At 38.0% G+C, this 22,986-nt stretch overlaps 1 protein-coding gene across 1 annotated transcript in view; it reads left to right on the top strand.

Moving 5' to 3' along the window:
* LOC124280216 (adenylate cyclase type 9-like) overlaps nt 1-20,993 on the top strand; it is a 71,428-nt gene extending 50,435 nt beyond the window's left edge. The window contains 6 exon segments of the mRNA XM_046716112.1: nt 155-282; nt 1,923-1,997; nt 3,812-3,914; nt 6,806-6,994; nt 8,592-8,642; nt 11,120-20,993. Of these exon segments, the coding sequence (XP_046572068.1) occupies nt 155-282; nt 1,923-1,997; nt 3,812-3,914; nt 6,806-6,994; nt 8,592-8,642; nt 11,120-12,762 (2,189 nt within the window). The 3' untranslated portion in view covers nt 12,763-20,993.
* The last annotated feature ends 1,993 nt before the right edge of the window (nt 20,994-22,986 follow it).

Here is a 22,986-nt window from a genome sequence, read left to right as displayed (position 1 = left end):
ACAGCTTAAACATATAGGCATTACTCATAGGTCATTTCCAGTCGAAATGTAATGAAATTTGGTATGTGTTGAGTTTGTAGTGGCTATCAAAACATCAGCTCTGTTTTGACCTTTTTTCAAATCTGAGCATTTCCATGTATCATGGTTGTTTCAGATATCCGGACTTACTTCATCCTGGGCCCGAAGAAGAAGGAAGGGACGAGCCCCGAGGCTGAACCTGCTCAGACATCCAACAGCACCGTCATTCCGATAGAAGATGGCAGCACCCCCGAGGCAGAAAAGGTGGGAGGTTGTGACAAGGACGTGGGGTTGTACAGTTGTTGAATTATTAGATACTGTTGTGGTCTGTTTGTTCCGTTACACACACTGGGTGGGTGAGACAAGATGGGAGGTTGTGACAAGGACGTGGGGTTGTACAGTTGTTGAATTATTAGATACTGTTGTGGTCTGTTTGTTCCATACACACACTGTGGTTGAGAAGATGGATTGTGAAATAGAAGCATTTAATACTGTTGTGTTATCCTCAGTATCATGCATCCTCGATAATCTCCAGGGTATACGTTCCTATAAATCTCCACTATACCCTGGATGCATCTACGGTTTGGCCGGATAATTTTATTACCTCCCTGTGCTGGCTCCGCATTCTCACAGTAGCCAATCAGATAATCCGCTGCTACAACCGAGCTTGCCAGTGTCAACAAAGATAGCGGTCGCAGCCGCGAAAGTTTGTTCGCTGTGTGACTCAGGTTTGGGGGGAAAACATGCAGACAAATTGACAGGTCTGAAACCTTAAAAAAATATATGCAAGAACTCCTTCTACCTCTTTCAGAGTACCTCTGCCAATATGGTATTGTGTTGCCAAGTTTAATCGGTTAGATAATTTAAAAAGCGAAAGTGAGTTGTGATTGGTACGCTCAACTTCCCATCGTAGACACCTGATTGGATAAAAAGCCAACCAAGGGAGGTAATAAAATCATCGGGCCAAACGAAGATGCATCCAGGGTGTAGTGGAGATTTATTGGGAACGTATTCTCTGGAGATTATCGAGGATGAGTATCATGTTGTAACTGAAATACTGGTCAAAGAGACATTAAAGGAAGCTCACTACACAATATCATCATCCCCGTCCAGGGTAGAATAGGCCTCAAGAAACCTATGCATGTCACAAGAGGCAACTTAGTGGATTGGATGGTCAGACACAATTATTTAGAAGCCATGGTACTTTAGCTGTCAACAAACACTTTATCATCAGAGAAGGTATCAAAACAGATTTTCAGTATCAGTTCGTCAAATGTTTACCTGAAAAAATGTGCCAGCTTCGCAAGACCAGTCTGTCTCACAGTCCCTGAACCATTTAATCTTTGGTTGTGCACTGCCAGTCATAGTAACACTCTAATTGATGGTTTGTTGTTTAACGCAACACTCAGAAATATTCCAGCTATATGGCGGCCGTCTGTAAATAATCAAGTCTGGAGCAGACAGTCCAGTGACCAACAGCACGAGCATCGATCTATGTAATTGGGATACAATGACATGTGTCAACCAAGTCTGCCCACCCCATCCCGTTAGTCGCCTGTTATGAGAAGCATGGGTTGCTGAAGACCAATTCTAACCCGGATCTTCACGGGTCCTATGCAATTGGGATACGATGACATGTGTCAAGTAAGTCTGCCCACCCGATACCCTTAGTTGCCTCTTACAAGAAGCATGGGTTGCTGAAGACCAATTCTAAATCGGATCTTTACGGATCAACATTCAAAATGAAGGAAGTCAAGATTCCCCTAGGTTCAGGAATATTCCCAGCTTCGGTGGGTTCCTTTTCAATTTACATGGAGCTATTTAGTTCTCTCAGAGTTACATATATTCAGAGCCTAAGCGTCAGTCAACTTCATGTCTTAGATGTATGTTTTCTTGTTTACCAGGCCAAGCCTGCAGCCGACCCAGCCTCAGGGGGAGACAACTCTGTCACTGCCACATCCAACCACCCAGACAGGGAGGTACGTCCGCTTATCGTGGAGGTTCAGCTGATTTTACGTTGTTGATGGATTGAAAAAAACAATCCACATGTGAATATTCAATGAGCATAATAGTGTGTGCTCAGTCTACCGAGCAGGCATGGTGACGAAGTGGCCTTACATTGATGGAACGATTGAATAAATTATTGATGGGTCATGATTGTCCATGATGGCATGCCAGTAACAGTGATGACAAGTAAATATATAAAAAATTAACATTAATGGCATGCTTAGTCTGTCTCACAGTCCCTGAACCTCATTATTTTCCCTACAGCCTAGCCCTCCCTGCAATGGTAAAGCCCTAAATGAAGCAAGTCTAGATTTCATCAGGTTCTGAATCTCGCATCTCACTGGGGCTCCTTTTGAAAATTATATATGTTCAGAGACTAACCATTAACTATAATGACATGCTCTGCTGTTGAGAGTGCTGACAGACAGAATAAAATGAAAATGGATTTAGTTCTGACTGAAAACAGACTGATGTAAGAAATATTACAGTGACATAACAGTGAGAATATTTGTTGAAGTTTGATAGGCTAATACCTACAAAACTAGAAAAGAGACCTTCTGAGTCAGGTTCCATCTGTGGTCATGTGAATAGAGTAGAGCTTCTGCTCAGAGAGAAGAAAAGTCTGTTGTTACCCTGCCTGCTTATCCACATTACGTGAGTGAGTGATTTAGTTTTACGCCGCTTTTAGCAATATTCCAGCAATATTATGGTGGGGGACACCAGAAATGGGCTTCACACATTGTACCCATTTGGGGAATTGAACCCAGGTCTTCATCATGATGTGCGAACGCATTAACCACTAGGCTACCCCACCACCCCTGTCCACCTTACGAGGGCTGGTTGGTAGGCTGTGTTGAATGTAGAGTATCCATGTTAAGCTTCAGCATTGCCAGGGCTCCAGATAAGGGTCATATCGGCGTATGTACGGATAAAAATATGCAAGATATGGTAGGAAATAATTTAGAAAGCGTAGCAGATACGCACCACAGCCATGGTGTACGGTCTTAGAATGATTTACAGACGTATTTATCTGAAAAATTATTGTTTTATTGTTTATTGACCTGTTTACACAAGACTAGCAATGTTGCGGTGCATGTATGAAACCAGAGACCATATAATAGCAGGTTGTCGATGTGTATCAGTTACATGCCAGGCCGTAGCGCTGATGGTTAGTGATACACTGTTGGGGAGGGCCGTCCCTCTATTATATGGTCTCTGATGAAACGAAACACAAGATTACTGATACGCCATTAATTTCCATTCAGTACTCTAAATGTACTCTTAAGGTTTTCCAGTACTCCTATATTGAATAAATAAGGAGTACGTACTCCTGATCATGAAAAATTATCTGGAGCCCTGATTGCGTCTCAGTCGCTAGCTCTGTCCAACCAGCATGACCTAGGCAAGTAGAAGCAGCCCCAAGCATGTTACAAGCAACATCTCCAACACATTTCTCCTATAATTCTCAGAACAAAGATGATAATAATAATAATAATAATATGGCCACTTATATTGCGCTACCCCTCGCCACTTGCACATACAACATTGTGATGACTTATCCTACCGGGTACCCATTTTCTGCTGGGTAAACAGAGGAAACTTTGAACAAACTCACTTGCCTAAGGTGTTCACTGCTTTCACATAGCAACAAAAAAAGCTCCATTAAAAGAATGTTTGTTGTTTAATGCCACACTTCACAAACATGTGCATCTTATCATGTGGAAAGGTTGCCTTGTACATAAGTTTCCCTCTTTTGGTACTAATTGTTTTTTTCCCTTCCTTCTAGGCCCCAGAAATTAATGGAGTGACGCCTACTGCCTTGCTGGGCCGCAGACACAGCAGCGGCTTCTTCGCCAGCACAACCTCAGTGGACCGTATTCCAGAAGAAGGTTTGTGGTGGTCACTGATCAGGGCTGTTCCCATTGGTGGATACTTGTTACTTGAGACTAACTCAAACTACTGCTGTAGAACTTACTTACAATTTTAAAGAAGTTAATGAAGAATATTGATAAGATATGACCATACTGGCAATTTGGATGTACTGGCAGATAGAAAGTTGCATTTGAAAATAGAAGATAGAAAATAGAGTTCCATTTGTGTAGGGTATCTTAAAAGAAATAGATTATTGGGTAGAAACATTAATAATTAATGCTTATTAATTTAAGACCAGTTATAGAAAAGTGGGGTTGGAGGTTGTATGTATTTTCAGCTCACCTGAACTGGGGATGTGAGCTTTCCATTATCAGTAATAAATGAACAAATACTCTTCTGAAACAAATAAGAAAAGGAAAAGTTGATCTAGGAAAGGTAATTTCTCAGACCAGACAGCAGTTACTGTTGAAATCAAATATGGCGACAATGGCAGCCATGTCAGTTAGTTAAATGATGTCCTTTCAAATATAATACAGGTGGATATTGGTTCCTTCATTTGTTTGTTACTATGTGGGTTAAATTTGAATATTATCGCCCTTTCTCCTCATCACTCTTCAAAATGAATCTCAGAAACTGTGTATTTACTATAAAGTATTATGTCGACATTTCAACATGGCTGTTGGAGCTGCCATATTGAAAACTATTTTCTACCATTGTTGATCCTTTTATAGGATATGAGAATATAGGTAAGAAGCCAAATTGTGTCATAGACCTGTTCACATGGCCATTTAAACTTATTTTGAATATTTGACCTTAATAATATTCTTTTAAAATAACACTTGGCTGTTACTTATGTAACAGAAAATCTTTGGAATCTCTGCAGTAATAAATGTATCAACAGGTTTCTTTATTGTCGTACAAAATGCAATTTAATTTACATGGAGTCATCAGCCATTTCTGTAACTGCACAATCTTATCTGTGGTTTACCAGTGATGAATCATTGTTTGAGATGGTCAATCAAAATTAATGCGTATGGTTCAGCAAAATGTGCAGGTGAGCACAGATCTCCATGGTGGTACTTTCTGTGATGTGTAAAATGAGACCCACAATCAGTTAATGCATAATTAAGCTATCCATTAAATATGAGCATGTATTGTCTTTCATTTCAGTATATATGTATATCTATCTTTAACTTTTGCATGTTTCTATCAAAATATGTTTTTAATAACTCTACATATATTTGCATGTTCTGTGTTATTCTTATATGGAGGCACCGTGACCTCTTTTGTATGTAGTCATTAATCAGACAGGAATTATGACAGTCATCATCACTACAGTTCATACAGTGTTTCTCTGTCACCCATGATGACATGGTAACTGTTTGGTCTTGCTGTTTATTGTCAGCTAATGAAAATGAAGCCGTGGAACGTCAAAATGAAACCTGTTCCATCCATTAACTCTATGCAAACCCTACAATTGCCTGTCTCAAACCTAGTGGTTAAAGCGTTCGCTCGTCACGCCGAAGGCCCGGGTTCGATTCCCCACATGGGTACAACTTGTGAAGCCCATTTCTGGTGTCCCCCGCCGTGATATTGCTGGAATATTGCTAAAAACGGCGTAAAACCATACTCAGCCAGTAGCCAGCCTGTCTCAAAAGCAATGTTTAGAGGAGGCAAGGCTGAGGCATATGTTGTTGAGCTTTCTTGCCATTGTGCCAGGCAATACTGAATGGTCTTTGGTTGGGACAGCATCCCTTTTGCTGGAACCAGACCTTGATTTACTGATACAAGAAGAGACAACATGGCTGTATGTCTCCATGGGTGATCGAGGAATGTTTTGTATTGCAACCAGTATTGATGATGTCAGGTTTGGGAAGCCATTACTTCCAGGGTAGAGACTGTGATTATCATGAAATTCCTATGTTGCAAACTCACATCACAATGACTATTCATAACTAATGGCAGTCTCCACAATGGACAGGTTCTAGGGCTGGGACGGGTCAAAATTTTGTACCCGGTACCCCACCCCCTATTACCCTACTCTACCCGGATACCCGTAATGTTAATTCCTGACATCAAATTTGCAAGAAATGGCAATATATTCTTCAGCTCGGAGGCTAAAATCTTGAGTTTTTCAGCCCTCGTAAGATGGAGAGGGGTAGGGGGGGTAACCGAGTGGTTAATGCGTTCGCACATCATGACGAAGACCCGGGTTCGATTCCCCACATGGGTACAATGTGTGAAGCCATTTCTGGTGTCCCCCGTCGTGATATTGCTGGAATATTGCTAAAAATGGCGTAGAAACCATACTCAGTCAGTCAAAGACCATATACAACCTTTTAATCATGAAAGAATAACAAATTACTTTTTTAAATGTATTAGTCACATGATCATAAAGGGTCTGGATACTGAGACGGGTACCCGGGTCCAACTCATTACCCACCCATCCCGGGTATCCGGGTTACCCGTCCCGGCCCTAACAGATTCATCTGCAGAACTTGTCTTTGTTCTGTAAAAGACATGGTTCTGTCTTTTGACTTAGTAATTAATTAATGTTTCTCATGTCCTCAGAGCAGATATGATTTGGCAAGGGAATGGCCTGTACATTTGTAAAGGTACCCTTTTGAGAATTTAAGAAAGTAGCACCCTCTTTCGATGAGATGATTGAACGGGTGAAAATTTTCACCAGAAAGAAACGCCATCCCCCAAAAGGGTTATCGTAACCCAGACTAGAATATTTTCAGTTCAGTTATGTTTAATAAGTTCTGGCTTCTCATGTCTGTTTATGGTTTAAGTTTTTGTGTTGGTCTCTAACTGGATGCTATCATTCACATATATCTGTTTCATGACTCAACTTATCTTTGATTGTTTTTTATTTTCATTTGTTTTGGTTTTTATTTCTGTACAGGTAAATCGTTTAACCAAACCAGTCTCTCTCGCCTGTTTTGCTGTGTAGACTCGCATTCATCAGCATCTGATCATGTGACTAAACCCTGCCGACCTTCCTCATCCCATCTAAACAATAACGTTACCTGTGCTTCTAAATCATCTTCTCAGACCTCAGATGGCAAACCAGGCAATCTCGGAGCAGTGAAAGGTTGCCGCTTTAACAGGCTACATGCACGCCATACTAACTGACTAGTCTACTTCCACTCCTGTTGTAGCGCCCTCTGGATATGCATGTCTACTAGTTGCCTCCCTTTGTTCAGGGCTCAGCACTAATGAATTGTCTCCCTTAACACATCAGTAACATTATGTCCAAGCAATGACTAACAATGTATATGATTTTGACTGGAACATAATGCTATGGCTGATTTGAGATTAATTTGTGTGAAATGGTTTAGCATTTAAGATTATGGAATATTAGTGGGCATTATGAAATTGGAAACGACACTTTTCAGTGAAGGGATCTGGTAATTATAGTTCTTCCTTCAGATACTTTTTGAATTATTTGATTTAGTTTAGATTTTATATGAAATTGTCGAAAAGGTAAATTTCAGTATGGTCAGATCATATGTGGATGAAAGGTCCAACACCTGATAAGATTGATGACACTGAAGAAAAGGACTTGAAGGCACTCAAGTGCCTTAGTGAAGTTGGAGTAATGTGTACTGCCAATAAAGAATTATTAAAAAAGCTTTTTCTTTGTATGTAATCTTCTAAACTCTTGCTTTAGCTTCGTGCTCTACCATTAACTATATTTAAACTATAATGGAATTTAAATTTAAAATCTGTGGTTAAACTTGTAGATTTACATTGCAATGAAAGGGTATCATGTTGAGTGATACTTTTATTTCAAATATCTCGTTTTTCATATTCCAAATTCCTAGAGAATACTTTTTGTTTCATAGCATTACAATATGGGAATTTATTTACAGGAATTAATCAAACATGTTTTGGACACTATTGATCTAAGCCACAAAAGCATTAAAATTTGAATCAGAATCATACATTTACTACAATGCTTCAACTCTTGAGTGTTATACGTGATATGTTGTTTGATGGCCGTGGTGTTTCCGTGTTTAGTATTTTTGTGTGTGACCATGTATATTTTGTATCTGAACTGCAACGTTGTAACAAATTATGTAGTCAAACATAGATTGTGGAAGGTCCCAGATGTAAAGGCATTATATCACACCACACTTCTCTAAAAATAAATAGTGCATTTCTCTCAATAATACTATCAGCTCTTAGAGAAGCTACCATGTAATTTCTTTAAAAAATAATTATGTATTTAGATTACAATATTAAATTAATAAGTTTGAATGAATTAATGCAACGTTGCATTAAATCGACTCTTGTGCCCTCTACTGGCTGAACATTATTTCAAGCGAACCCCATAGAGTTATGTCCCTTGGAGCGCTCTTTACGAACATTCTATGCACAACTTGTAACAACACCGTGTGTGACAGTTTTTGATGTATGGAACAATTGTTTACATTCCAAGTGGTCACTGTTTGGAAGCTGTTTGCCTCAAAATTTCAATTATCGATTTCAGGCAAGTCATAAGGGATAATAAGTCCTTTATTGCATCAATAGGAACCTAAAGTGAGTGCATATGCCCCAGTATATATAATATTGGCCAAAATATTGTCGAAAATGTGTGACATTGTGCCTTTAACATTTTGCATGACCTGTTTTGTTGGTTTCTGCTTTCTATTGTTTGCATGTTCTCAGTCTCTGTATCTTTTCAGCGGTGCATGATAATGGTATCGGCCGGGCATTCTCCGCTGACTTTATTATGTGTGAGATAAAGCGTGGCTAACTCTGAACGGGTGTTTAACACTGGGGATGTTACGATATGGAGCATTGTATTGTGGTACACTGTTGTAACAAATGTAAAGCGAGTTTGACAGGATCTAAAATACTAATTGAATTTTCAGCTTGCATCGAACTGGGGTCAGTTGAAACATAATACAGCGATTTAGTTCATGGAGACATTAGGTTTATCCAACTGTCTGATTGTGAGAGTTTCAAATGTTTTTCCTAAATATTTGCAGGAATTTATATCAACTTGTTCAAGGCCCAGGTTTCCATTGAATGTTTGCCCAAATTCTCAAGTTGGAATGTATAATTATATGTATTAGTCGTTTTATAGTAGTATTTAATACCTGCATGACTTTTTAGAATTAAAAACTGGACTAAAAACGAGGAATAGGCTTTCACACTTCGTTATCCATCATGGCACTGATGCAGTGCTAAACTACCTCAGAATTTTGTGAAAGGATGAACGAAAAAACAATTCCAGTTTTGAACATTTTCTGAATTAACCTACCTTAACTTGTAGTCAGTTTCTGTGTCCTATACCTGTGAGATCCGGGTTAGAATTGATCTTCAGTAACCATGCTTGTCGCAAGAGCTGACTAACTGGATTGGGTGGTCAGGCTAGCTGACTTGGTTGACACATGTAGCCCAATTGTGTAGACCTATGCTCATGATGTTGATCACTGGATTGTCTGGTCCAGACTCGAATATTTACAGACTGCTGCCATATAGCTGGAATATTGCTGTGTGCAGCGTTAAACAACAAACCGACCAATCTCAGTGTCCTAACACTTATTATGGGAAATATGGTACTGTTTATCATGTCAGGTTGGTTATGAGTATTGAATCGGTGGGAATCGAATCCCTTTTGGAAGCATGGTATAATTAACTGAACAATGATGCTGATCTTGTGTCCACAATCCTTAGACCTCACTATCGTCACACCCCCAGTGAATATGTCTGCTTATAACTACGATTAAATCCCTGGGTCGACATTCCAATACAATCAATCCACCGAGTGTGAGTATCAGACGTCTGTTCTCTGTCATTATTACTGATCGGGACACTGGGGTAGCCTAGTGGTTAAAGACCGAAGACCTGGGTTCGGTTCCCCACATGGGTACAAGGTGTAATGAACATTTCTGGTGTCCCCGACATGATATTTCTGGAATTTTGCTAAAACTAAACTCACTCACTCACTGATGCAGCATCTTCCCCTTCAGTATCCTTAACCCTCGACTTCATTTATTTACTTCAGAGATGAAATTTACTTCTTAAAATACGTCAGAACACCTGTTTCTGTCATATTGCTACAGTTACTACAGTTAAGTGAGTGAGTGAGTATAGTTTTAGGCCGCTTTTAGCAATATTCCAGCAATATCATGGCGGGGGACACCAGAAATGGGCTTCACACATCGTACCCATATGGGGAATCGAATCAATGTCTTTGGCATGACGAGCGAACACTTTAACCACTAGGCTATCCCACTGCCCCCACTACAGTTAAACATTGACATGTCAGATTAACTGTAGTAATATGAACGAATTAGGTATTATAGTTAGTTAAAAATCTCTTAAAAATTGAAATGAGAAATGAGAATGCACCTTTTACTTATTCATAATTTAACTCTTTGGTAAAGATGCTGTAGCTGAGAGGTATCATTAAGAATCAGCGAGAAAAAAGATTTCTACATTGTGAGCCGTGTGTGCAGTATCAGATTCATCATTATTGTCCAAGAAACTCATGATACTTTGAAACTAAACCTTTTTGGATCGTCAAGACAAAAATCATATTTTTGTATTGAACATTTGACATTTGAGTTGTAATGTCAGTATGGAACTGTCAGGTTTTATTATGGCATAGAAAACTGAGACACTTGGTATTTAAGGAAATCATATTAGCAATGGATTGGTTGATTGAAAGGTTCCTATTTCGATGTTGGCATTGAGTTTATGGTTCTTCGACAATTCAGAAATTTAAAGATACTGCAGATGTATTTGATTATTTTGATACAGCTAGTCAGATGTTTCTGTTGGAATGTTGACATCTTGAAAGACGATTTCAGTCAAAATCCACTCTCTGGTTTATTGTATTCCTTGAATAGTTTGGAAGCTGGAAACGAGCTGAAAAAGACATTTTTATGTATAAGATGTATTGGGTGTTTCAAACCGATGTAAGCAGACATATATTTCTGTTGATATTAAAGGCTTGTTTTGGAACTTTCTGTAGCGTAACTTAATATTGTTATTTGTTTCCTTAAGTATTCTTTTTTAGTAATGCATCTGTCTTAATTATTTAACTTTTTATTTACCAAATAATTTAGCAATCTTATTCTTTTAGTCTTGCTTTGTCATAGATTAAGCTAATTTCTAATTTATTAATCCAAAACATGGATCTGTTTGAACCCCCCCAAAATTATTGCCTTATATAATATACATTTTTATTTCCATTCTGCAGACGTGGATGATCCTAGCACGATGCCTATGAACGAAACCTGGACAAAGATGCGCCGCATCCGTGACCAAAATGATAAACAGATCATCAAATGCCTACAACAAGACGTGACAAATAAGGAGTTCTTCTACCAGCCCCCAATCAACAAGTGTACGTTGAGCTTCAACCAGAGCGAACTGGAGGAAGACTACCGGGACCATTACCTTGAGAGCCAGCTGTTCCGGGAAGAAGCCACGGCATCACCACGCTACCACTCGCTCCTGGAGATCATCGTGTCTCTCATCGTCTTCACCATCATTTCTATCTGTTGCTTTATTATGTTTGGTTGTGAGCTGCCATGGATCATCGTGTTTTGTATCGCTCTGGTCATCGAGATCCTGGTCCTGGTTCAAGTGATCATCAGCCAGGACAAGGCCGAACAGTTCGAGACAGTCATGCAGCTAGTGTCTGGTTGGTACTTCCGAAACTTCCTTGGGGCTCTTGTAGCAAGTCTGCCTGCTGTTGCTGTCTATTCCAACTTGTCGTGTACGTTGATTCATGACCAGAGGGACCGGGATTATTTCCTGTGTTTCTGTATTGTTGTGTCCATTCTTCACTTCTGTAACTTCACGATGTTGAGTTCGTGGCTGAAGTCCATTGTAGCAGCCATAGCTGGCATCATCCTTCTAATCCTCCTCAACATCGAACTCTGTCCGCTTGAATCTGATTTGAACCTCTCAGCCACTTACAACGCAAGCGTCACGCCCTCCAACATCACCTTGAACATGCCCTTACCAGTAGGAAATGATACCTATCGTCGCCTCTTCACAGGACGAAGCTACATCCGTTACGAGATTATCTTGGATATGATACTTCTGCTTCTACTCATCTTGTTCATGAATCGAGAATTTGAGATTAGCTACCGCCTTAGCTTCTATGGCAGTGCTCAGGCTGACCGAGATCAGAAGCAGATGCATGATAACAAGGATCAAGCTGATTGGCTGCTGCACAACATTATCCCACAGCACATCTCCGACATCGTCAAGAAAACATCCAAGTATTCCAAGAACCACAAAGACTGTGGTGTCATCTTTGCCGCCATAGTCAACTTCAATGAGTTTTACGATGAGTCGTATGAAGGTGGAAGGGAATATTTGCGAGTGCTGAACGAGTTGGTCAGTGACTATGAGGTACTCCTTGATCTGCCGCAGTACAAAGATGTAGAGAAGATCAAGACAATCAGTAGCACCTTCATGGCCGCATCAGGACTCAATGAGCAGAGTCGGGCAAAGAATGAAGATCCCAAAGCACATCTGTACGCCCTGCTGTGCTTTGCCATGGAGCTACAAAATGTGGTAACAAGATTTAACGAGAGTATCTTCAATTTTGAATTCATCCTGAACATTGGATTTAATTATGGGGAGGTAACTGCAGGGGTTATTGGAACAACTAAATTGTTATATGACATTTGGGGCGACACGGTCAATATCGCCAGTAGAATGTATTCCACAGGCGTGGCAAACAAAATACAAGTGCCGCAGTCAACAGCTACTTACTTAGCAGATATGTTCGAGTTTGAATACCGAGATGAGATAACGGTCAAAGGAAAGGGTCAGATGAAGACGTATCTTGTTGTTAAGAAGAAGGACTCTGCTGAATGGAAATGAGAAGATGTCAAACCTAAATTATCAAGATGGCTTCTCGGGTATGTGATGGTTGCTGGTGATACTGAAGATATGATTTTCACATGAAGAAGATACCCGTGATGTTGACAGCAAATATTGAAATACAAGCAAGACTGTTCCTGCCCCAGTGATGATCACCAGCAGAAGTTATTGGATCTTGCCACTCATGGTTGGTTATGCTTCAATAGAACAAACATTTAACTATGTGATTACTGGTATTGATACGAGGGTATCATACTGTATGTGGTGCTCACTGACGTCACATCCAGACTCACTGAGTGAGAGAAGGATGAAGATTGTGAGGTCCCTCTTATGCCACCTTACATTACAGGATCCATGAATGTCTTAAAACAAATCCACTGTGCTGGTGACAAACTTTAGAAACCAACATTGAGATAATGAAGATAGACAGGAGCAGCAGTGAGGTGACTAAAGAACATAATTAAAATTCATGGACAGAAGCACTGGTGGATGTTCCCATATCAGCAACATTCTTTGACACTTAAGAAACTGAAGTGATTCTTCTGCAAAGAATTAAGCTGATTCCAAGCATGTAAAATGGATGATCCTAAAGCAGAAGCTTGCCCATGATCAGCACATAATCCATGGTTTTTGTGACAGGATATCTATTCCTCAAGGAGCAACATACAGTCTCTGTCTGTCTACTCAAGTATTCTTACCACACAAGTAGAACTTGTGTACATTGATGTGTGTATTCAACAGACTGGCACAAGTCTGGAAGTGGTCAGCAGTTCAGATACTCTGACCTTCCTTGATGTATTGTCAGGATATGAGCTCAAAGTACATGTCAACTCTGTCATTGCATTTAATTTCATGAACTACTTCTATTACCAGCATGTTTCATTGTCTCCATAATACCAGACTGAGGCTGGGCTTACCAGATTGAGGCTGGATGATACCAGACTGAGGCTAGACATCAGAGTGAGGCTGGATGATATCAAACCGAGGCTGGGCATTACAAGATTGAGGCAAAGACTGTTCAGTCCTGTATAGCTGCTAGACAGGACAGTAATTACTTGGAGGAAGGATCTTAGCTTGGAAGTCCTATATATAAACTGGCAGAAGAGATGTTCCGGCATCAGTATCTGTTGGTGATTTATCAGCATAATTACTTCACTGAATCCACTTTTACTTGACAATGAATGTGATTCTTTTACCACTGTGTAAAAGAAGAGATATTTCAAGACAGACACTCAAACTCTGTTGTGTTTTTAACATTGCATTTATCATGCTTACAAGAATCATGTTTTCATACCTCAACGTCTGTATCCTTGCTAAGCTGACATATGCCACAAATATGTGTACCGGTAATATGAAGTGAAGTTTTGTGACATGTTATTATATCAAATTCTTATTTAGAAGTTGCTGTCCCAAAGTATTGTATAAATATAACATTATTTGATGTTCAGGGGACATCTAACACAGTATGCCGTGACTGGTAGATGTTTTCAAGAGGTATTTAACTTTATTTAAAGGTAGATCTATATTTGTACCTGAGGCAAACATCCATGTAATGAAAATAACCGGTACAGTTCTGTGTTCTATTTTGTAGAAGAATTTATGAACACAATGGTTTTTCTGCAAAAACAATTAATACCTGCTCAGAGGCTCATGATTCTGAATGAAATATTGGTTAAACTTCCCAAATTGGAACAGAACAAATTACAATGTTGTTCCAGGAATAACTAATGTTACTGCAGTGCAGGGCAGATTTGCATTTTACTTCTAACAGAACCAATGAACAAGAAAAATCTGTAACGTTTCGTTTTGCATTTGAAAGAAACATTATAATACCCCTAAATTTACAAAAATATGGATGTTTTCAGAAAACCCTATTTTTGAACAAATTACCTATTTTTCACTGTTTGCCAAATGCACGTGGTTTGTTACCCCAGAGTAATCCCTGTTCTGAGAACAAGGTTTTTTACTTTTTGTTTTCAATGATGACAATTATCTATTGTTTTATATGCATTTGGGAAAGTGACAAACTCAGGATACATGTTTATAAATGGAAAAAAGATCAATAAGAATACGTCTCAGTGCGATTGTTTTTAGATTTGTGTTCCTTGGATTTACATTTTCTGCTTTTGCTTTCCGAAAATTTTATTATGGAAAACTACAATGTTTTGGGAAGTAATTCTTTAAACTCTAATTTCTCTGAATTTACACTTTTAAAACTTTTTTGTTGCTTTATTTTAGATATTTTTGGTTAGATCTTGTTTTCAGCAGTAGATTTAGATATTTTAGAAAAATTCACTTTGAAGATTTTTTTTTCATATGTAAATATGCTGATTTAAGATAATGTGAAGCAAGGTTAGCATGCTCAGTTGGAAGATATTCACTTCAAATGTAGATAAATCTCTCGACTTTTCATATCATACCAGCATATCTACCTTAACACTCCCTATATGAGTTGCCTTGGCTATAACAATTTGATGATTCCAGTTAGAAGAGGTGTGTTGTAAAAGGTGATTTAATGGTGGTCAGACTTGGTGGATTGCATCCTGAAGACAGGAATTGTTGCTCATAATAATATCAATCACTGGTTTGTCTGGTCAAAACTTGATTATTACAGGTGATTGTCCTATAACTGGAATATTGCCATGTGCCTCAAACATTCAGCATTGGTGTTTCGTGATACTTGCAGCCTGAACGGAGGATCACATCTGATGGTCCAATTTTTACAACAAAATGAATGTAAACTTAATGACAATCATCACAATATAAAGATACTTAAAATTCAAAATGTATTTTGGGAACAGCCAAGTAGATTGACCATCCAACTTAACTAAATCGCCTCTTTAGAAAACCGTTGGTGAGCTGGTGTCAAAGTGAAACCTGTACCCTTAAAGGTGTTCAGTTTCACATCTTACTATCTAGATACATATCGTATTGTGACACAATGTGTTGTTACAGTTGTGTTGACCACCTTCACTTGATTGTCATCATGAAGAACCAGTGTCGAGTTGACGTCAAGACAAGGCAACTTGTAAAGGGAAATAACTCCACAAACCATATCGACTGGCATTTACCGTTTGTCTTGTCAAGTTTTGTTACTTCAACAGTTTTATCACTTTGAATTTTTGGATATCATTGAACTTATCTTAAACACTCCTCCAGCTCTCAAGTTATTGTTTTGGAATAGGAACATTATGGAAAATGTTAGTTTGTGTGAGAGTCATCTGTCAAAGGTAATCAAGTGTCCATTTTCGGCAGCCATTTTGGAACCAAGCAACCATTGGACAGTTTTTATCATCAAATTTTCTTCCAAGGATAGTATCATTCTTCCTGGATCTTGAAGCAGCTTTCAAAATGTCATCTGGAGCAGACGGCTTGCTTGACCCTTTCCTTGTTGGCCAGTTTGGCAGATATATCCTGTGATTTATATGCATCATTGTCTGGAGTCAAGTGAGCTGAAGATTTAGTTTAAAATTGGAGATGTGTGTCATGTTTTGTGGACGTTATTTTTCTATTAAACTTCCGTCATGTCTGAGTGATGCCATATTATCCTGATGTTCTAAAGCAGTTACAGGCAGTTCAAATAACATTACTTCTGTTTCCAAATCAAGGTTGGTTGATTAGCATGTATGTGAAGCTGGTGTCTTCTCTTGCTGTGGTATTGCTAGAATGTTGCTGAAATATTGCTGAAAGAGGTGTTCAACCCAACTCACTCATTCCCACATGAACGGTAACATTTAGTTGTTTTATCCATTAAGTCAGGCAGAATTAGTGAGTAAGATCATATGTCATTGAATTTGAAGGGTGATCTCCCAAAATAGTCACTCAAAACCATATTTTGTTATCCATTACATCAGCGATCCACTTTCAACTAGTCATGTTTACTATGATCAATGGCTGAGATATTGATATTGGCTTTGTATTATATCGTGAAGTGACTTGAATTGTACACACTATGAAGTTGTGAAATTTAGCCATTCTATATTCATTGTTTCTGTGAACCTGACTTTTTCCTTAAAACCAAGAAAGTATTATTTTCGTGTTTACTACAGGGCACCTAACCAGTTGAAGTAGTTTTCTTGTATGATTGTTTTGTGTTGTGTTCCAAGCACCCTCCAACGAAAGGATAATTGATTAGTAGGACAAATTACTACGAGGAAGCTATGTCTCATTGCCTGACACAGTCAACTGATCGTTGGTACAGTCAACTGATCGTTGGTACAGTCAACTGACTTTAAGGTGATGTCACAGTGACATTATTGTCAGGAACTGTTGCAGTCAGATTGTCAGACGTTGTCTCAGTACATTTGTTGATACAGTCACTGATTGTCAGACAGTTCATGTGGCTGTCAGACCATTACAATCAAGTGATTGTCAGACACTGACAGTTCATTGTGAGATACTGTCAGTCAGCTGATTGTCACTTACGGTAAACTGGTAGTCGGAAACTCTTGCAGTCAGCAGATTATCCGAATATGACAGTAAATTCATGGGACACGGTAATAGTCAAGGCTTGGCATACAGTTTTAGTTATCTCTTCAATTTAACAATGAAAATTGGGTCTTGGTTAATTTTTAAAGGGGTTCGTCTTCATACGTTCCTTGGAAAATGTGAATTGTTCTTCAAAGAACAGCATCAATGTTGGAAATTTTTCTTTTGATTCAGCCATTCATGAAATTGCTTTGGAAGAGGAAGATCAATTGTCATAAAAAATTATAATTCTCAGACTAGCATGCTGTTCGATATCATATATTTCCTTTGGGATTTAAGAAACAATCCCAAGCATTGATCATAAAGAACTGCTGAAAATCCCCTCATGCTGGTTGGATCCCATTCCAGAACTGGGGGACCAACCAACCATTTAATCCCTTGATTACTTGCAAAGAAACTATTTCATGTCATTCCTTTAAGACATTCAATTTTAAGAATGCCTTTCACCTAGCAATTTATCTTTTAGCCCAAAGCATACTATTTTGATCGTCTGATTAATTTTTCCTGAATAGAAATACCAGGTACTCCCAAAATTAGAATGGTAGGTTGCATAAGCTGAGTGTTGGTTGTCATGGCAACTGTGGAACTTGAGTATATGCCATAGCTCAATGTTATCCCCTGAGAAACGCAATTATCAGTAATCCTTCGATTTCAGAGTTGGAATGCCTGAATATGTGGAAAAACCATTTACATAAAGTGTACACTCTATATTTGATGATAAGGATCTGATCGTTTGTGTTGAATAGTTTGTGTATTTGTTGGTCTATTGTAAATATACCTAAACTTCACCGTGCTCAGTCAACCATCGTGTGTGTAATATTTCATACATATACATACATATATATATATATTTACTGTATTTTTGACATTTCTTATTTATTCATCATATCATGAAGGTGTATGCTTTTGAAAATGAATATTGTATCTTTTCTAATAAGCATGTTAATGTCGTAGGAAAGTTGTCTGTTACTATCAACATCAGGGATGGGAAGTTTGAGGTGATGGGAAACATCAAGGGAGGTAATCACAAATAAAAATCATTATTTTGTGAAATCATGTTTTGTATATTTCAAAAATGTTATTTGTCAAATTGAAAGTATTGAAAATAGAAATAAGGTATGTAGGAGGTTTTCTATGTCTTTTAATCAGTCGCATGTGTTTATGATTCATGTCACAGATATCAAATAGAAAATATTCATGACAGCATCTTGTGTGCAACTCAAACCATTTTATTTTAACCAAGTATGTGAAAAATACAGTTTTGTTTAATGTAAGGGAGTGTATACTACATAAATATTACTCCAGTATTTTACATTCTCTTGTTTTTTTTAATCTAAAATTTTGTTTGTAAAAATTTCGTGATACTAACATATTTCAAGGATTGTATTTTCTTCATGAATAATTGTCACCCAAAAAAGTCGCTAAAACCAAGAAATATATAGCATTGAAAATATTGACCTTTATACTTTTTTTTATCGATATCAGTATAATTGACAATCACTAGGTTGTGCTTGATATACTTTGATTTGTTTATCCAATATACAATATATTCATTCATTTTTATAACATTCTTTCCAACTAGCTATACCCAGCTGAGGTTTGGTACTGTTTAAGAGTGAGTTGAATGTTAAGAGAGAAGTATTCCTACTGGCAAAATAGGACTGTTCCTGATGTTCACGTTGGTCAGGGAGGGTTAAAGCTTAGTGTCATCAGTTAGAAGACCTGGCCCTGAGGTTATAAAATTGTATTTGGTAAGATTTCATGCTCAAATATGGTTTTGTGCTCAACTCAAAACTCAGACTCATCCGGGGTTATTAAAAATCTGAGCATGTGTTCGTGCTCAACTTGAGCATGAAAACTTATGATCTTAAGGATGTTTTGGACCGTGCTCAACACCAATCCGATGTCAACAATGGCAGCTCACATTTCTGCTTGTGTCATAAACAAAGAGTTCATTGAGTGAGAGTTGTACTCAGCACAAAATTGACTTGAACATTCTTTCTTTATAACCTTGGGGCCTGGCTTAATTCTCCACAAGGGTACCAAGAGTAAAGTCCATACTGTGTCTCATTGTTATAACTTTAATGGAAAATTGTTAGGATCAGCATTACATGCTGTCTTCTTTCACTACTGAATCTGAGTTAATATTCCTCAGTATTTTTCACTATCCTGGGTGATGTTATTGGACTTAAAATTAGAAAATGGTCTTTTGAACGGCATTTGGAAGTGATACACATAAAGGCGAAAATTTGTGGAAGCCAACTTCTTTATTTGAAGAACACGACATTTGCGAGTACATGTATATTCTTACTCCTTAATCAGGTCATTCGTCTGATGAATGAGTAAGAATATATTCCGACTCGTCCTGTACCTCAAATGAAGAAGTTGACATCCATAAATTCCCACCTTGTGAATATGGTTACCATAAATATGATTATTACTTATGATATTGAGATGTGATTTTTTAGAAACAGATGTTTGCTGTATACTTTGAAGTGTAATGAACATTAATATTTCCCCTTCATATCAAGTTACATACTCTGTCAACACATAGGCAAAGTCTGAGATATGTGCATCAGTTAAAATGTGGTTAAACTCTAAATAAGTTTTGAATAAAATTTGATTTTGACTTATTGTTAGGATGACTGATGTGTCAATTCAAATTGACATGGTGTAGATTCAGTCTTGATACCAAGTTTATTTTCCAAACCTTTTTGTAAGTTTTTGAAGCCTTGTTCGATTTAGTTTACATGTGTTGTAAACCTCCAATGAAATGTCATAGTAACAGTAATTGTATTGTTTCTGTTTGCGAGATGTCAGTGAAAGTTCGACCTTGAAAACTGATGATGAAAAACAAAACATTCTAGCAATGTTGAGAAAAAACAACGGATATTAATTGGCAGGGGCAGGCTATCCATGTTAAACCAAGTTCACCCAAATCATCTATTCATTATTTATATTAAGCCAGCAAATGTTACCCACTGACTGTTTCTCTGCTATAATTCACATGCTTTCCATTCATGCTGGTTTCAAGCGTCATGTAACACTTTGTATGCTCAAACAAGTTGTCTGTTTATTACTAATTCCTTTAACATTTATAAATTTCTTACCTTTTTAAATCTTGTTGATCTACTGGGATGTTTGCTGATATTTCACAAAGCTAACATTCTGAAAGTCATGTCTGATTATTCATGTTGTAGAAGTTTAGACGGATGCCTTACAACCAAAGGATGCAGATACAACCTTTTCCCTGATGGTACAAGAATGCTTTTGCCTTCTCTATAATCATAAACATTTCTTAGCTTTATGAAAGATTTTAATACGTTTTTTTTGGCAAATTCAAATTGAGTTCATACTGAAATGTGTTTTCCAACAGTAGACATTTTGGGCAGGGGAGGTAATTTGGTAGGTAATTAGAGTAACCTGCCCTTACTTCCTTAACTGATTTGGAAATGGGTGGTTGTGATTCAAACTGTCTAGTGGTACTCTTGTGTATTCATAAGTTTGGCACTAACTGCATAAATTTATTGACAGAATTCTCTGAAAGTGGTGATTTGTTCTTTTGGTTGTAAAGGCTATTCCCAGTCTACACTATAGTCCTGTTGACTGTTAATCTGTACCGGTTGTAGAAAGTGCTAGGTGTTTATGTTTGTAGAATTGTCTGGTGATGTTTGTATTTTTGATGGCTACTTGAAGTAGAGTTTTTATTTATTCAGAAATGAAATAAAGGAAGTTTAAACTCATATTGTTTACTTTCTTTGTAACACTCAAATGCTTGTTAGTTTATGTTTACATAGTTCCAGCCTCAGTGATTGCCAAGCAAAGTGGATGATGTGGATGCTTGTTCACACATTTGGATCAAGAGTCCCGATCCACAAAAAGTTTGTAGTGCTATGACATTCTAGGCCTATGATAAACTATAGAGTTACGACAGGTCGTAATGTTACGAATGGATCAGGACCCTGGTTTCTATGCCTTGTCTGTCTAGGGACAACTTAAGTTAGTTGAAAGTGTGTTTAATGCTACTTTGAACAGTGTTTCAGATATGTCACAGCATGTCTGCGTAATGAAACCCACTGGCACAGCATGTGCTGTAACCTGGACACAAAATTATGGGAATCTGGGACTTGAATCCAAGATCAGGATTCAGCAAAGCAAATTGAGGCACAATATTCATTTGGGGCACTGATGCTTCTGAGGAACTGTAAACACTTGTGTATTAACATGCACAGTGCAATCTGAAATATTTCAGATGAGCCTGGGATTTGAATGAACAATCATAGTTTCAGTCATGCCTAAGGGACACAACTCTGCACAGCAAACTGACACATTGAGGACTGGGACAGCAGTGCTCACTGGGAACTGGAACCAGCAAGACAGTGATCCTTCTATATAGAAATGGGAATCTTATTTAAAGCTTTTTAAAGTGAAAATTATATGTTCCAATGTTAAACATGGCTACCACAAGAGCCATATTGATTGGTAATTTTTGGTTCGAACTGAAATTTGGAATGAATTATGGATGTGGTAATTGTTTCACTCTTTGATTTTAATCATGCACTAATTACTGCTATGCTGTCCATATTCATACAGCATATATAGTATGTGTTACAATTATGGATTTCCAAACTCATGTTGATAACGCTGATATGTCTGTGTGGTTGCACATGAAACTAAAATTTCTTTGACATCTCTTACAATTCTGTGGCTTCCTCAACAATGAGTGATGATGTATAACTACAATAAAAGTGGACGTATACAATATTGGAACCTTTGAATATTATTACTTAACAAATTATTTTCCACCCTATTCAGGAGAGCTCTCTTGTGGACCTAAAATTGTCATTTCAAATAACTGCTATACATTCTAAAAGAATTGAGTAAAGCTTGCGACGCTTTGCTGGCAAAACTCATTCTGCACACAGGATTTAATTTGGGTATAGCTTGGTAAAGAAAGGGAAACAGGTACTTCTTGAGTCTATTTAGGTAATATTTCAAGCCACCTGCATCTTTTCAAAGCAACTTCAAATAACCTCAGGTATTTCTTTCATACTTGTGTATTCCAGTGCTCAGACACAACATACAGCGACAATAACAGCCTTATGAGTGACTGAAAGTTATCATAGTACTCCTACTAAATCACTGTCCGACAATGAACAGTTATCACTGGTCCATTGTAGTATTCATATCATTTAAACGCTATTTCAAGGAGACAATGAAAATCAGTCCTAAAGAGATCTACAACAAAAAAGATGACAAAATCTCAAAATCATTTCATTCAATTTCCTTGTAGGAAAATTTTTATTTATTTACAATATGTCACTCATGAATTTTCAAATGCAAATTGGAAAGATTGTAGTAAAGACTGGAGACACTGGCAGTCCAGCATCTCCAAGACACAGTAGCTACATACACACAGTAGAGTTTGTACAGACACTTAGGTACCCTAATCTCCACCCTCCTCATCTCCCACACACCAGCCAGCTACCCTCAGCAGGGGTGGGGCAGAGAAGGAGAGGGAAGGAACAGCAGATGCACTTTTCCTAATGGCAGGAAGAGAGCATGTTTTTCACTGGTTGTGGTACAAGGACAAGTTAAGTAGTTGATATTTCATGCTGGAAACTGTACATCGTCCAACTGGACATAAAATACCAATTTCAAGAATACGCTTAACGGTCATCACGTGGTCATTCAATCACATACAACATTCACTGGACACTCTGGCAGTTTGCCTCT

Source organism: Haliotis rubra, unplaced genomic scaffold (genome assembly GCF_003918875.1).
Source record: "Haliotis rubra isolate DU_JTF1 unplaced genomic scaffold, ASM391887v1 Scf262, whole genome shotgun sequence".
NCBI classification, from domain to species: Eukaryota; Metazoa; Mollusca; class Gastropoda; order Lepetellida; family Haliotidae; genus Haliotis; species Haliotis rubra.
The sequence above is the reverse complement of the archived record's forward strand: the minus strand, read 5'-3'. Positions and strand labels throughout refer to the sequence as shown.